The 15,335-nt window shown below is 38.4% G+C and overlaps 1 protein-coding gene across 3 annotated transcripts in view; it reads left to right on the forward strand.

Annotated features, from left to right (window-relative positions):
• The window catches only part of LOC110451311 (PHD finger protein 20-like protein 1), a 32,574-nt gene extending 17,570 nt beyond the window's left edge, over positions 1-15,004 (forward strand). For 2 of the 3 annotated variants that reach the window (XM_021499241.1, XM_021499243.1), the window contains 12 exons: positions 2,404-2,732; positions 3,184-3,295; positions 4,180-4,287; positions 4,879-5,010; positions 5,379-5,648; positions 6,160-6,306; positions 7,963-8,123; positions 8,712-8,811; positions 9,337-9,535; positions 10,688-11,510; positions 11,741-11,885; positions 14,519-15,004. In XM_021499241.1, the coding sequence (XP_021354916.1) occupies positions 2,404-2,732; positions 3,184-3,295; positions 4,180-4,287; positions 4,879-5,010; positions 5,379-5,648; positions 6,160-6,306; positions 7,963-8,123; positions 8,712-8,811; positions 9,337-9,535; positions 10,688-11,510; positions 11,741-11,885; positions 14,519-14,661 (2,669 nt within the window). In that variant the 3' untranslated portion in view covers positions 14,662-15,004. The remainder of the gene's footprint in view (positions 1-2,403; positions 2,733-3,183; positions 3,296-4,179; positions 4,288-4,878; positions 5,011-5,378; positions 5,649-6,159; positions 6,307-7,962; positions 8,124-8,711; positions 8,812-9,336; positions 9,536-10,687; positions 11,511-11,740; positions 11,886-14,518) is intronic. The other variant, XM_021499242.1, reaches the window with a different exon arrangement.
• The last annotated feature ends 331 nt before the right edge of the window (positions 15,005-15,335 follow it).

Genomic DNA, 15,335 nt, shown 5'->3' on the forward strand with positions numbered 1-15,335 from the left:
GGCATTTATTATCATACAAGTAACATTGGCATTTATTATCATACAAGTAACATTGGCATTTATTATCATACAAGAAACATTAACTAATAAAAGTATCCGAATGATAATGATCTGCATAATGTGTAACTGTGAACTAGTAATTAATACTTTCCGTGACCAATGACAATTAGGCAGGTCACAATTGAGTTGTCATGTTCTGTGGTTTTACAGTGTCCTTGTTCTGTCCTGATCTGTATTGCTATATGAAACCTGTCACACTCTGAATAGTTACTATTCTAGAATGACCTGGCTCTTATGCATTGTAGCTGTAACTGACATATCTACAGTTATGACCAAGTTCTGATTAGTAACTATCTCACCTGGCACAAAGTGCCAGTTGTGCTAACGGTCGTCCTGTGTCCATCAACCTTTTCTTTCAACGACTTCTTCTTAAGCACTGGAAGACCTAGGACCATTATATTGGGCCAGTAGGTACCTGAGACAGAGTGCTATAAGGTTTCCTCAAATAAATGACCTTGACCTATTTTCAAGGTCACATAGGTCTAATATGTAAAAACCTTGGAATATCTTTCTCAAAATATCAGGAGGCCCAGAGCAATGATACTTGGCCAGTAGGTACCTATGACAGAGTGCTATAAAATGTCCTTACTTTCAAGGTCACAGGGGTCAAATATGTAAAAACCTTTTTAAACACCTAGTTCAGAATATTAAGGAAGCCCAGAGAAATGATACTTGGCTGTTACGTACAAGCTGGGACAGACTGCTATAAAGTCTCCTCAAATACATTACCTTGAACTTCTGAATAACCAAGAGGCCTAGAGCAATGATATTTGGCCAGTAGGTATTTGAGACAAAGTGCTATAAACTGTCCTTAAATAAATTACTTTGACTTACTTTCATAGTCACAAGGGTAAAAAGTGCTAAAAGACCTTTAAACAGCTTCTTCTGCAATATCAGGATGCCCTGGGTGATGATATTTGACCAGTACCATGCTACTAGAATAGTGTAAAGTTTCATTGAGTTTGGAACATTCTTAAGCTAAGGAGACTCATCAATATATGGAAATGTTTGCAAAAGTACTTTTATTGAGAATTTTTCCCCCTGATTGCTCTATTATCTAGGTAAATGATACAGGCCGTCTGGGCCTCTTGTTTTAGTGTTAGTAGAGCTGTGATTGCTATGTAACCACTACAATGTGTTATACTTACTGTTAAGCATGTATGCTGCATGGAGCTTTATTCTCACATTTTATCAAACAATTATTTAATACCAATTAGTCAAACTAAACATTGAAGTGGTGAAAACCTGATACATTTTCCACTTTGTGTGGTTATCATATTTTTTATGCCCTTATTTACTGACAATTAACTCATTCTCCCCTGAAATTTCATAATGAACTATTCCAGCCTTTGAATTGGAAGAGTTCAAATGTGTCTTCAGAGGAGAATGAGTTAAATAAGAATATTGAATGCCTGTAGATGATAATAGTATGAGTAAGTATACTATCGGCTGTACACTAAAGCTGCCTCCATCTCATCATCATCTTTTTTTCTATCCTTTGACCTTGGCCTTGACCCCCTTAATGTGACAGATCAGTTGACCCCAGCTGGTACAGTCTGGCTTAGAATGCATTATATCTCTTCAATAATGCTGGAAGTAATGGAATGCTAGTTTTAAACTCCATCACTGGTGAAACCATTGTGGGTGCTTCCTTTTAATTGCATTATGTTTTCAAATCATTTGATGGATACGAACTTTCACAGTCAGTTGTTGGTACATGTATGTATAACTGTGTATAGGTGAAAGTTGTACAGAATGATATTCACTGTTATAACATTCTGGGAACAGTGTATAACTGTTAATTCAAAGTCGTTGCAATTTTTGTAAAAAAAGGTTTTTTATTACAGTAAGGTTTAATTATAAGAATCTACCTATTGTTAGTATATGAGGAAACAAGAATTTGTATCCTATTTGTGTTCCCTGGCAAGAAATAATCTTGATGAAACGCAAAATTAATAATAGATGATAGGGGTACTAAACCAAACTACTTTCTTAGGTCCCAATAGATTTGTAACAGTCGCATAACATTTCAAGGTCACATGCATTACTACACTTATTGTGACATCACAAGTGGCAATTCATTGCCATAAAGAGTTTACGATAGGAAAGACAGAAAATAGACAGAAATGATTTTGTTGCTTTTTCGCCTTGTTATTTTTCATACAAAGTGTTTGAGATTCTCGATGTGTTATATTAGTCCTAATGGAAAAATGTAAATAGATGAAATAATGTCTGTCCTTTTATATGTTTATCTTTAGAGAGGTACACGTAGACTATATATTCCCTATTGAATTCGGTGTAATATTGTACAATATGTAGCTAAACATCCCCTTTGTAATTCAGAACCTGAAGTTACAGAGCCAAAGTCTCCAAAGTCTCTCAAGAAAGAGGTCGCAAAGTTAAAGCAGAGAAAACGACCTTCAGCAGAGGGTGTAACTAAAAGAAGGGAGACAACAGAGGGTCATTCTGGACAACGAAACAAAGATACTGGCATTGTGCGCAAACGCAGTGCTAGTGCCACTACATTGAAGAAGAAACTGATCGTGGCCGGGTCATTTTTTGCCCGACGTGAACGTTCCGACTCCGACACTGTAAGTGTGAAGTCTTCAATAGCTACTGGTGGAGCAGGCTCATCGCATACAGGAGAGACTACTGATAGCACACAAATCAAGGTCAGGGGTCACAACATAAGTTCAACCTCTTCATCATTCTGTTTTAAAAAGGCACTAAATCATCCTTATTTTGTGTTTCTATGACAAAAAGTTGATATATACAGAAGTAGAATGTATGAAATTCAATCTTTATTGAAATTTGTTTGATTTCTGGAAACAATGTTTTTATACTTCAGGGACAATACTTATATGTCTAGTAGTTCCCAGTAAGTTGCCATACGCCAGAAGGTTGATAGTAGAGGTCATACATTGTCTCTTGTTGTCAAGTACATTTTGTATTGCATGAAAAACCACAAATTAGTCCAAGTAATAACATCATGTCAGTTATCAAGCCCCAGCTTACTGTGCTGCATGACTGAAATTAATTTGTCGATGAAACAATACATCTATGACTTTTGTCTACAAGTAGAGGTCATAGAGGACAAGTATTTAACATGTATGTCTTTTACAGGTGGAAGTGAAACCTCCGATCCCTCCCGTGATAAAACCAGCCCCATCCAGTGTGGGAGTGACAAGTCTGGAATCTGTGTCGATACCATCCTCTCCAGCCAGCACCGTACCTGGTTAGTTATCACCCAACTGACAGTTAGCATTTGTCATGGTAGCAAAAAATGACAGAAATAACTAGTACAGAAATTTAAGGTTTAATAGAAGTTTAAAAAGTGACCGTTATCATGTGTCGTGCACGTGGTAGTGAAAATTGATGGAACTAATTGGTACAAAAGTTTTAGTTTCTGACGTAGATTTCAGACTTCTTCAAAATGGCATAGATTTCAACTTTCCATAGATAATTGGTTCCTTTTATTAAAATAAATATGTTTTTGGATGGTATTCAGTACAGAACATTTGTGGCATTAGACATGCTACTGTCCAATAGTAAAGTTACCCTTCACATTAAGTTACTATGTTTTTGTAATAATCTTGTTTAACAGTATTTGCTGTAATGATAATTTGCCCTTTTTTTGGAGGGCAAAAAAGGGTGACAGAAAATTTCCCAGCTTGTACAGATTAGTATCGGGTAACAATGTGATGTCAGTGGTAAACAAGAAGTAACAACCTGTTTATACCTATCACCTGTCTACCAGGACTGGTATTAGACTCAGCCATGTATTTTTACCATATAATTACACTGCATAGCAAAGTTATGTGTAATTATATGATAGAAATACATGTAATTTCAACTGTTTCCCATTTCATCAGACATTTATGAGACATCTATGCATAAAATTCTCATGTTTTTATGATCGGCTTACAGGAATATTTACTATTCCTTTCAACGCATTAGAAATATATTTTTAGTGAAAGTGATGTTTGTACATGTTTTTGAAAATAATTTAGTAATATCAGTGTTTGCTTCAGAAACAATGTTTAATGAATTCAACTTTTTTATTGGAAATAAAACTTCTAAAACAGATATAAATGAAACGTTTCTCTCTCTTGTCTGTAGTGACTCCCAGTCAGCCCGCCACTCTGAAGCAGCCCCTTGCTCAGAAACCGGACCCTACGTCTGGGGTCAGTGGTGAGGTTAACGTTGCCCCTGTGCTGATTGCCAAACGTAAGTATAGCATAAGGACCAGTGGTCATTAACAGCTCACAGAACCACTGGTATAAAGTGAATCCTTGTTTGTAAAGTATCTGATAGTCCAAGACTACTATCCTGATATTAATGAATTTACAGGAATTCTATTCAACTCATTAGTAATTCAAGCAAATTCACAAATGCTTGGTGGCCCTTATAAGTAGAGCATGTTGCACCATATTTTTGCGACCTTGACCTTTGACCTCTGTGACCTTAGTTAAATAATTACATTTAGGTCAGTTTTAGACCAAGTTTTGTAGGTAGGTTCACATCACTTGACAAAGTTACACGCTTTTAAGACTAAAATATGTTTCACTGCGTTTTTGTGTTCTTGGCCTTTGACCTTGATTTCTGTGACTAAGGTTAAGATTTTAACCCTTTCACCCCTATGTAACTTTAGTAGACTCTACCATGCATTGATCTGGATGATTCCATTATGGTCTACAGTGGTGAAAGGGTTAAGTTTAAGAGTGAGGTAATGGTATTTCATTTATATCATTAATTGTAGCTGAGAAGATGGCACTGTTATTTGTCATTTCATTAGAATCGTTTTCATACCAATTACAGGCGAGAAAAAGTCCAAAAAGCGCACAGCATCACCTTCCATGTCTGAAACCAGTAGCACCAGCGAGTCACAGTCTGAGGTCGTTGAGGGAATGCCTGCCAGGAAACGTAGTCGCTCCAAGGAAAATGAGAAAGGTATTTAAGATCTAACAAGACTTATAACACTGTAAAAAAAGGTTCAATAGTAAAATTAATAAATAAGTTCAATCATGGTGTCCACCACATGCATCAAGGTTAAGATGTCTGAGTATATCGATTGACACTTAATCTTCTGTTAATCAATTGTAAGAATATGAAATGAGCTGTACATTGTTTGTAAATGGTTCTATCCAAGTAAACTTTAAACTGTGAACTTCACTTACTCAAGTCTCACTTATTTCCATCAAATGTAAGTATTTCTATAGTGTGAATTAAAAAGACAACAGGTTAATACAGCAATAACTTAGAACCGTCAACATTTTTTATATTAACATGTTATGGTTTGTCTCTCTTCTGTTTCCCAGCAATGGCTGTGAGCCAACTGTCACCGAGTGTATCACCTGTGTCACAGGTCCCTACTCAAGGGACAACCCAGCCAGTCACCGGGATGCCCAAGAAAGCGTTCATCATAGAACAAGACCACAACCATTTTAAGTGTGTGTTTGAAGGCTGTAACAAGGCGTTCCGTAAGGAGAACCTTTTGGATAGTCACATCAAATATTATCATTGTGACGACACCAAGAAACACACCATGCCACAACCTATGCGAAAACGTCGCAAGACAACCAGTATATGTAAGTACAACCGGCTAACAAGCATGGCAAGACAACCAGTATATGTAAGTACAACTGGCTAACAAGCATGGCGAGATAACTGGCAAGGTAAGACCCGTGTGCAAACATTGAGAAGTAAAATGTAAGAAGAGTCCTGTAGCAAACACCAACAACTTTCACTCGTTTACACATGGTCAAAATTATAAACGATCTTTTGAACCAGCTGTTTGTTTGTAAATGTTCAGAGGCAAGGTTTACTGAAGTCATGACGAAACCGACGCTCGATTCTCCAGTGATATTGAATTGGCTCTGTCCCTACCATCTCTACTCTGCCTTTTTAGGCAGTCTCTGTCTAATTGGTCCATTTTGCTACAATAGAATTATTTATGGGCAGCTCTATTGTGCCCGATGTCCATTGGTACCTCTACTTTTACCCTAATTTTGTAAGGAGATAACAGTTGGATTTGATATGCTTTTACATGTGTATTGTAATAATAGGTAAAACAAGTCCTTTTTCTACCTTTATTTGCAGGTTCCACAGACTCTGATGTGTCGTGTTCCTCCAAACAGACAACGCCCCTGGTGGTTAAGACACACCAGGCACCTGTTGACATTGGAACTGTGACTCTGCCTCCAACATTGGAGGTCCAAGAATGTGTGACTGTGGACATTGTGGAAGGTACATTAACATTTAAAAAAAAATCAAATATAAATACCATCTCAAATGTTTGCATGAATAATTACACAGGGCTACATTCGCGTATCCCGGTTGAAACGGTATGTGTGGCGCAGAAATTTTCCACGATAAACTAACGCACTTGGACCGTTCTATAAGCAGAGCTAAAAATACACAGTTTTTGAGAATATAAAACAGTGTTTCAAGAATATTATGACCTTCTTTCATCCGTCCACTGAATTACATAACATATCTTAAAAACTACATGTGACTTGACATTGTTTAGGAAGAAATAACGCAAACTGGCAATAGTCAGCATTTTAGTTTCGGTCAAGTCATCTGGACCCCTCAATCTACACATGCCAAATTTTCCTGAGGTCAGCCTCGGTCCAGATCTGTGCCTGTCGTTTTCTTTACAGGCTCAATCGGTTCAACCGGATACACGAATGTACCCCTGGTTTACTAAAATGGACAAATTCCCAAGATAATATTTTTCAGATAATTATATTAAAATAATTATGGATAGATAAAAAAATAGGTGAGCAGTGGTGAATTGTGTTCAAGTAAAGTGACATGTACTTTTGTTTTCTGTTAAATAATTATTGGGTTTACTTTATTTTGATGTAAACAGTCATAAAAAGGGTGTCTGATAATGAGAAAACAGCTGCATTTGTGTACAACTACTTCTGACATGACTTTTTCCTGATTTATCGGATATACACTGACAAAAATGGGTGCCAAAAATACTATGAAATCACTAATTTCTGTGTTTTTTTGTATTTAGTTGAAATTTGTGGGTACTCTTCATCTATGAATTCATAGGTCCACATAGTAATTACAAGATTGACATAAAGCTCCATATGAGTGGGTATACTTGATCAATGAATTCATGTACCCACGCAGTTGTTAATTTTTGGGAAACAACAAAATTTGGGCCCAATGAAAAATATATGATTTCACAGTTGTAGAGCATATTAGGAAATTTTTAACAAATCTGTGTATTGATCTGAAACTTTCATCTTCAGTTTAAAAAAATGTATTTAATAAAAAATGTAATCCTTGAGTTGTGCTCCTGTTGTATGTCCTGTTACACTGATTTCGGTTGATGACAGTGTAATACATTGTATATGTCTTATTACATTGATTTCGGTTGATGACAGCGTAATATATGTCTTGTAATACTGATTTCGGTTGATGACAGCGTAATATTAAATTAGGATACAAAGTACATGTACATAATGCATTGTATATAACCATGATGCAATCTGTTAATTTTCTCCAGATTTACGTTATACCAGAACGTTTTGGCCGCAGTTTCACTATTGCGTTTTTGGCCCTCCCCAATGAGGTTGAAATAAAGTTATCACATATGAATGGCAAAATTAACACTTGGCAAACATGGATTTTATCGGCAAAGGGCAAATATTTTACTATGTGAAAGTTTTCCCATACAGTGTCTTTACAGAAAAACTTGGCATAAATATTGTTGGCAGGTGTCAGGAATACACTTATAATTGATAGTACAGTATATTGTTATAGGGTTAGAAAGTTGGTGAGGTGGGTCCAATAAAAAAGTTATGGATGAAGAAGGTCATATTAAAGTGATTGCAGCCAACTTTGACTCGTGAGACAAATATAACTTGATTTGATATTTTACAGAAGATGTTGATTTGAAAGTGGCTGATATCAAACACCAGATGACCTGTAGTCAGGATACCATGGCAACCGAGGAGTCCATAGAGACGGAGGACGAACTCAGCAAGGATGAGGTGGTCAACTGTATATGTCTGTTTAATGAGGAAAATGGACTCATGATTCAGGTATGTGACATCATTTCAACTTCAGGATTCAGGTACATGTATGTCATAATGTAGAGTCAAACTTCAGATTTTATTATTTTATGTTTGTTTAAAATATATTATATACTTCACCATCTGGGATATGTTATGACTTCCTATGGATTTCATTTCTTTTGCAACAATTCATGTGTTACAATAGCTAAGGTAAGGTGCAAATATACATTAACAGGAAGATCAATATGTATCGAAATACTGTGGTCACGATACATAGAAAACAGTAAAAGCAAAGAGAAAAAATATGTTACAACATTTTCATGGCAATATTACAACTGAAAATTGACGTGGTCCATAATAGGCATAACTTTAAAGTTTCACACCTTCACGTCTTTCAACGTGCATGCCGAGCTGGAGCGGACCCTCAGCATGTTGGAATGAATATGAGCAGATTAAATTCAGAAATGACAAAATCCGGATAATACCCTTAGTGTATCACGAGCTTCCAAAAAATATTGTGTATCATACCAACTTCAAAATATCGCAATATATTGTTGCAGCAATAAGATAAGAGGGAGTCGGAGGACTAGTGAAGATATTTTTTCTGTATTTCAGTGTGACGTTTGTCTATGCTGGCAGCATGCTGTTTGTTTTGATCTGACGGTGGAAACTTTACCCAAGAAATACATCTGTTTTGTGTGCTCGGACCCAACAGGTAATAAAGCTATCAAAGACAGATTGTACAAAGTGTAAGTAAGTAGGTACATTTAAAAAAACTATAAACAAGATTATTGCTTTAATGATTATATGATGTTTCATATAACTCTGTTTATTTTCTACCTCAATTTTACAGAAGCCTGTTCCTACATGAATTTGGAAAATATGGCATTATCTTTATTGAAATATGGAAGATATCAGGGAAGCAGCCTGTATTCTGACAGCTGTAAAACCAGGCAAAAGAAATTAATTTAAGTCAACTCATTTTCCCTATACAATCCCATACACAATGTCACCCTATATATATAGATATGGAATTTATGGAGCAGAAAGTTTTCAATTCTTTTTAGAAAGTAAAACTATACATTTTGGAAATGATAGCATTTTCACTTTTTTTATTTTGAAATGTTTTTTATGTTGTGCATTTAATAAAATAGCAAGGTGTTACAGTTCTGTATAAAGAAACACACCAGTCTGGATTCCTACAAACATTCTCAATTATCTTACCTGACTTTGTTAACAGGTGTGAGAGAGAGCTGTCGATACATACATGATCAGGATTGGATTAAACATGGAAATCTCAACAAGTTTGGATTTCTGAACTATCAGGAGCAGGATGATCGACGAGCAGGGACCATCCAGGCAACCTGTGGTTTAGTTTCTGATGTCCACAACATTAGCACAGTACTACACAGTCTCAAGGAGGAAATCAAACTGTCCAGGTAACATCTCCATAGTCTTATATCGTCTAAAACTAAAGAGGAGGTAACTCTTCATGTACAGTATCTGTTGTGTATAAATGAGGAAGTCGCTCTCCAGGTTTTGTATCTGTTGCGCAATAACACAGTACTCCAGTCTCAAAGAGGAGGTATATCTCCAAGTAACGTGTCTGTTGTGTATAAACACAGTACTCTACAGTCTCAAAGTGGAGGTAATTGCCCAGGTGACATCTCTACCATATATACACACGCATCCTCAATACCTGAGGGGTTATGCTCAGTTTCACTCTCTGCACCCCTGGAATATGTCACAACAAAATAGAAGGCATGCTGCTACATGTAGCTATTTGATTGGTCTCGGGTAAAAATACTAGACCAATCGGCAATCGCTAGGCTGATACCTGACTTGAAGATTAGAGAGGTGCGACACCCGACTTCAAAGCCAATCGATTTTACTGTTACGCGACCGACACATTTTTTTGATGTACTTCAAAGGATCAAACCAGTCTACTTGTCTCATCCATAAGGCTGCACACAGAGAGCCTTCGATTTTACTATGACATATTCCAGGACTGCAGAGAGCGAAAGTGAGAGTAACCTTTTTTGAGTATCAAGGATGTTAAACACAGTACATCACAGTTTCAAAGAGGAGATAACTCTCCAGGTAATCTCAAAGAGGAGATAAGTCTCCAAGTAAAACTTCTGCTGTACATTAACACCGTACATTTATTAATGAGTTTGACAGGGTGATTATTGTGAAACAAATGCAAAATCATCTTTAGGTATTCTTAAGAAGGTGTTGAAATCTTATACTTAATCTATTAACGGACACAGGCATTGCAGCTTGTATATCCACATCAACATCTTTACTGCCGACATGTTCAGGTATTCTGTTATGCTTTACGATGCTGTTTTGAGTTATTCACCAACAAAACTCTTAAAAGAATAAACACTCTGGTGTATATGCTGGAAATGTACCCTCATTGTCTGGAGCAGTCGAAAAAACAACAATGTCAGTTTGTTTATATGTGTATATTGAAATGTTTTGTTTATATGTATGTATTGAAGTACTTTGCAATGACTTGCGTGACTGAAAAGATTATTTTGTATACAAGTAATTTTTATGTACAAAATAAATATTTTGTGTTGTTACAGAGATCACAGTCATCCACAGTTCAAGAAGTGGGTCACAGACCTGGACAGTGAGGAATTGTGTCCAGAGGAAACTGGACAAGGCAGCTTCAACCAATCAAATTTGGTGACAGAGAGTGATATGAACCAATCAAAAACAATATTGCATTCCAAAATAGACCAATCACATAAAGACTTTTTGCTATCAGAAAAGGACCAATCACAGACAACCTTACCAACAGAAACTCATCCCCCCCTCATCAGCAATACGACAGGGAAGAGTGTCGGTGTCGATTTAAATCTGGTAATTAAGTCTGAGCCTGTAGACATATCTGACGTTTCAAGTGAAAGTGCTAGGACATTAGAACAAAAAGAAAGTGATAATGCCTCCTCTGATCTGATCTCTGTGAAAGAAAAAGACACTGCTGAAGTAAGAGACAGGACCAGTCTGTCAGAAGATACAGTGAGTCAGCCGACAGAGGAACAGTCCAATGTGAACCAATCCACTACAGGTCAGCCTGCAGTCAGTCAATCTGATACAAGTCAACCCACAGCAAGTCTATCTACTGCAAGTAAAACCCCAGTTAGTCAGCCTACATCAAATCAATCTACAGGGAATCGATCCACAGTAGATCAGTCTACAGCAATTCCACCCACATCAAGTCAATCCACATTGAGCCAGTCAACAGTTAGTCAATCCACTGCAAGTGATCAGTCCACAGAAAGTCCGCCAACAGTGAATCAATCCACCGATGCTGAAGTGTCTGATAGCGTACCAAAAGCGGCCGGAGAGCTGACAATAAAAACTGAAGTAAAGGAAGAAGTCGTGGATGAATGTCACATGGAGGTAAGTACTTTATGAAGATCTGTGATTGGCCAGTTTAGTTGTATTCAGAACTTAACAAGTCTAACTTTGATCATCAAACATCTGCATAAGATGTCTTCTTTTCACAAAATTCTATTCACAACTGAAATGTTTTGTTTGATAAGTACTTTAGAAAGAGTAATTGTGAGCTCTGGTGTATAAACTGATGCAGGTGGACAGTGGTAACACTGGTTTTATGTTGTATGTTACAGGTTGGGGGCGATCACACTGGCTCCAATGTGGTGGTCAAACAGGAAGATCCATTCCAGATGTGTGAGAGCAATCTATTACAACACATCCTCCGGGTACAGGGACAGGTCGACTTACGGCTTGACATGATTGAGGAACAGGTGACAGGTTAGTATACATATTGCCAGGGGATGTTAGTTCTTCTGTCTGTCACAGGGGAGGGGGATAAAGCAATGACACAGGATGTTAGTTCTTCTGTCTGTCACAGGGAGGAGGATATAGCAATGATACAGGATGTTAATTCTTCTGTCTGTCACAGGGAAGGGGGATATAGCATTCACACAGGATGTAAGTTCCTCTGTCACAGGGGAGGGGGATACAGCAATCACACATGACGTTAGTTCCTCTGTCACAGAGGAGGGGAATATAGCAATCACACAGGATATTAGTTCCTCTGTCACGGGGGAGGGGGATATAGCATTCACACAGGATGTTAGTTCTTCTGTCACAGGGAAGGGGGATATAGCATTCACTCAGGATGTTAGTTCCTCTGTCACAGGGGAGGGTGATATAGCAATCACACAGGATGTTAGTTCTTCTGTCACAGGGAAGGGGGATATAGCATTCACACAGGATGTTTGTTCTTCTGTCTGTCACAGGGAGGAGGATATAGCAATGATACAGGATGTTAATTCTTCTGTCTGTCACAGGGAAGGGGGATATAGCATGCACACAGGATGTTAGTTCCTCTGTCGCAGGGCAGGGGGATATAGCAATCCCACATGACGTTAGTTCCTCGGTCACAGAGGAGGGGGATATAGCACTCACACAGTATGTTAGTTCCGCTGTCACAGGGGAGGGGGATATAGCACTCACACAGGATATTAGTTCCTCTGTCACAGGGGAGGGTGATATAGCAATCACACATGACGTTAGTTCATCTGTCACAAAGGAGGGGGATATAGCACTCACACAGTATGTTAGTTCCGCTGTCACAGGGGAGGGGGATATAGCATTCACACAGGATGTTTGTTCTTCTGTCTGTCACAGGGAGGAGTATATAGCAATGATACAGGATGTTAATTCTTCTGTCTGTCACAGGGAAGGGGGATATAGCATTCACTCAGGATGTTAGTTCCTCTGTCACAGGGGAGGGTGATATAGCAATCACACATGACGTTAGTTCCGCGGTCACAGAGGAGGGGGATATAGCAATCACACATGACGTTAGTTCATCTGTCACAAAGGAGGGGGATATAGCACTCACACAGGATATTAGTTCCTCTGTCACGGGGGAGGGGGATATAGCAATCACACAGGACGTTAGTTCCTCTGTCACAGGGGAGCGGGATATACCAATCACACATGACGTTAGTTCCTCGGTCACAGAGGAGGGGGATATAGCACTCACACAGGATATTAGTTCCTCTGTCACGGGGGAGGGGGATATAGCAATCACACCTGACGTTAGTTCCTCTGTCACAGAGGAGGGGGATATAGCAATCACCCAGGATGTTAGTTCCTCTGTCACAGGGGAGGGTGATATAGCAATCACACAGGATGTTAGTTCCTCTGTAACAGAGGAGGGGGATATAGCAATCCCACAGGATGTTAGTTCCTCTGTCGCAGGGCAGGGGGATATAGCAATCACACATGACGTTAGTTCCGCGGTCACAGAGGAGGGGGATATAGCACTCACACAGGATATTAGTTCCTCTGTCACAGCGGAGGGGGCTATAGCACTCACACAGGATGTTAGTTCCGCAGTCACAGGGGAGGGGGATATAGAAATCACGCATGACGTTAGTTCATCTGTAACAGAGGAGGGGGATATAGCAATCCCACAGGATGTTAGTTCCTCTGTCGCAGGGCAGGGGGATATAGTAATCACACAGGATGTTAATTCTTCTGTCTGTCACAGGGAAGGGGGATATAGCATTCACTCAGGATGTTAGTTCCTCTGTCACAGGGGAGGGTGATATAGCAATCACACATGACGTTAGTTCATCTGTCACAAAGGAGGGGGATATAGCACTCACACAGGATGTTAGTTCCGCAGTCACAGGGGAGGGGGATATAGAAATCACGCATGACGTTAGTTCATCTGTAACAGAGGAGGGGGATATAGCAATCACACAGGATGTTAGTTCCTTGGTCACAGAGGAGGGGGATATAGCAATCACACAGGATGTTAGTTCCTCTGTTACAGGGGAAGGGGATATAGCAATCACAAAAGATGTTAGTTACTCTGTCACAGGGGAGGGGGATATAGCAATCACACAAGATGTTAGTTACTCTGTCGCAGGGCAGGGGGATATAGTAATCACACAGGATGTTAATTCTTCTGTCTGTCACAGGGAAGGGGGATATAGCAATCACACAGGATGTTAGTTCTTCTGTCTGTCAAAATGGAGGGGGATATAGCTCACTTGAGATGTTATTTATTCAGTTTGTCATAAGGTAGGGGGATATAACAATCACAGGGGTATCAGTTCACCTGTCTGCATATAAATATAAACTGTGTTTTGTGTTTGATTTGTATTTTAAATGATGAGAAATTTAAGAATTATTAGAAGAGGAATAGTTTAAATCCAGTACATACATCTGTAGTTGAACTTGAAGACATCTCACTTTATTAGAATCTGTCTGGTCAGTGTTATCTGAACAGGTGTTTGGGTCACATATTTATTAAAGTTTGAACATTTCTCATATGATATTTAGCTGTGTAAGGTATGAAAAGAAAATTAAAGTATATAAGTTTTAATGTATGGTTAAATAATCATTAATTTCTCTTCTTACAGCTCTGGAGGCTGCAGAGACAAATAGGGGAGATAACCCCTGTTCACAGACTGCTCTAATTGACCTTCCCACTCTCAAGAAATCTCTTCACATGTTGCAGAGTGACCTTGTTAAGGTCAAACGCATGGCTGCCTACCACAGATAGCAGGCTTTTCACAGACAGTGACCAATATTGACCCTCATGTCGATCTTGAAACATTGACCTTCACAGGTCTTGACCATGTTACAGCGCCCTTAACAGGTCATTCTGACATGTACCTATCCTGGACACATCTGTACCACATAGCAGTAACCTTGACCTTTCAATCTGTCATGTAAATGTGACCTTGGCATGATTATAGCAATTATGTAAGTTGAAACTGCAGAATCATATGGCAGAGTATTTGTGTCCTATTGGAGTTATTAGTGCTGATACAGATAGTAAGAGCATTTTAGTGTAACTGTGGTATTGATAATGAACATTGAGAAAGAAATAAAGGCTTTCATAAGATATACTACTGGGTTAATTATTTTCTTATGGATTTGCGGTAGTCAGGGTACCTTGTTGCAACAGACGTGTGTCATATGATCTCTGGTTCAGATAAAGTGAGAGTTATACTGTATACTGGGAAATCTTTGCCTAGTCAAACTTTCCCCCTTTGACAGCAAAATCCATTCCTGCCATATATTAAATACAGCAAAATCCATTCTTGCCATATATTAAATAAAGCAAAATCCATTCTTGCCATATATTTAATACAGCAAAATCCATTCTTGCCATATGTTAAATACAGCAAAATCTATTCTTGCCATATATAAAATATAGCAAAATCCATTCTT

This window comes from Mizuhopecten yessoensis, unplaced genomic scaffold, assembly GCF_002113885.1.
Source record: "Mizuhopecten yessoensis strain PY_sf001 unplaced genomic scaffold, ASM211388v2 scaffold5929, whole genome shotgun sequence".
NCBI lineage: Eukaryota > Metazoa > Mollusca > Bivalvia > Pectinida > Pectinidae > Mizuhopecten > Mizuhopecten yessoensis.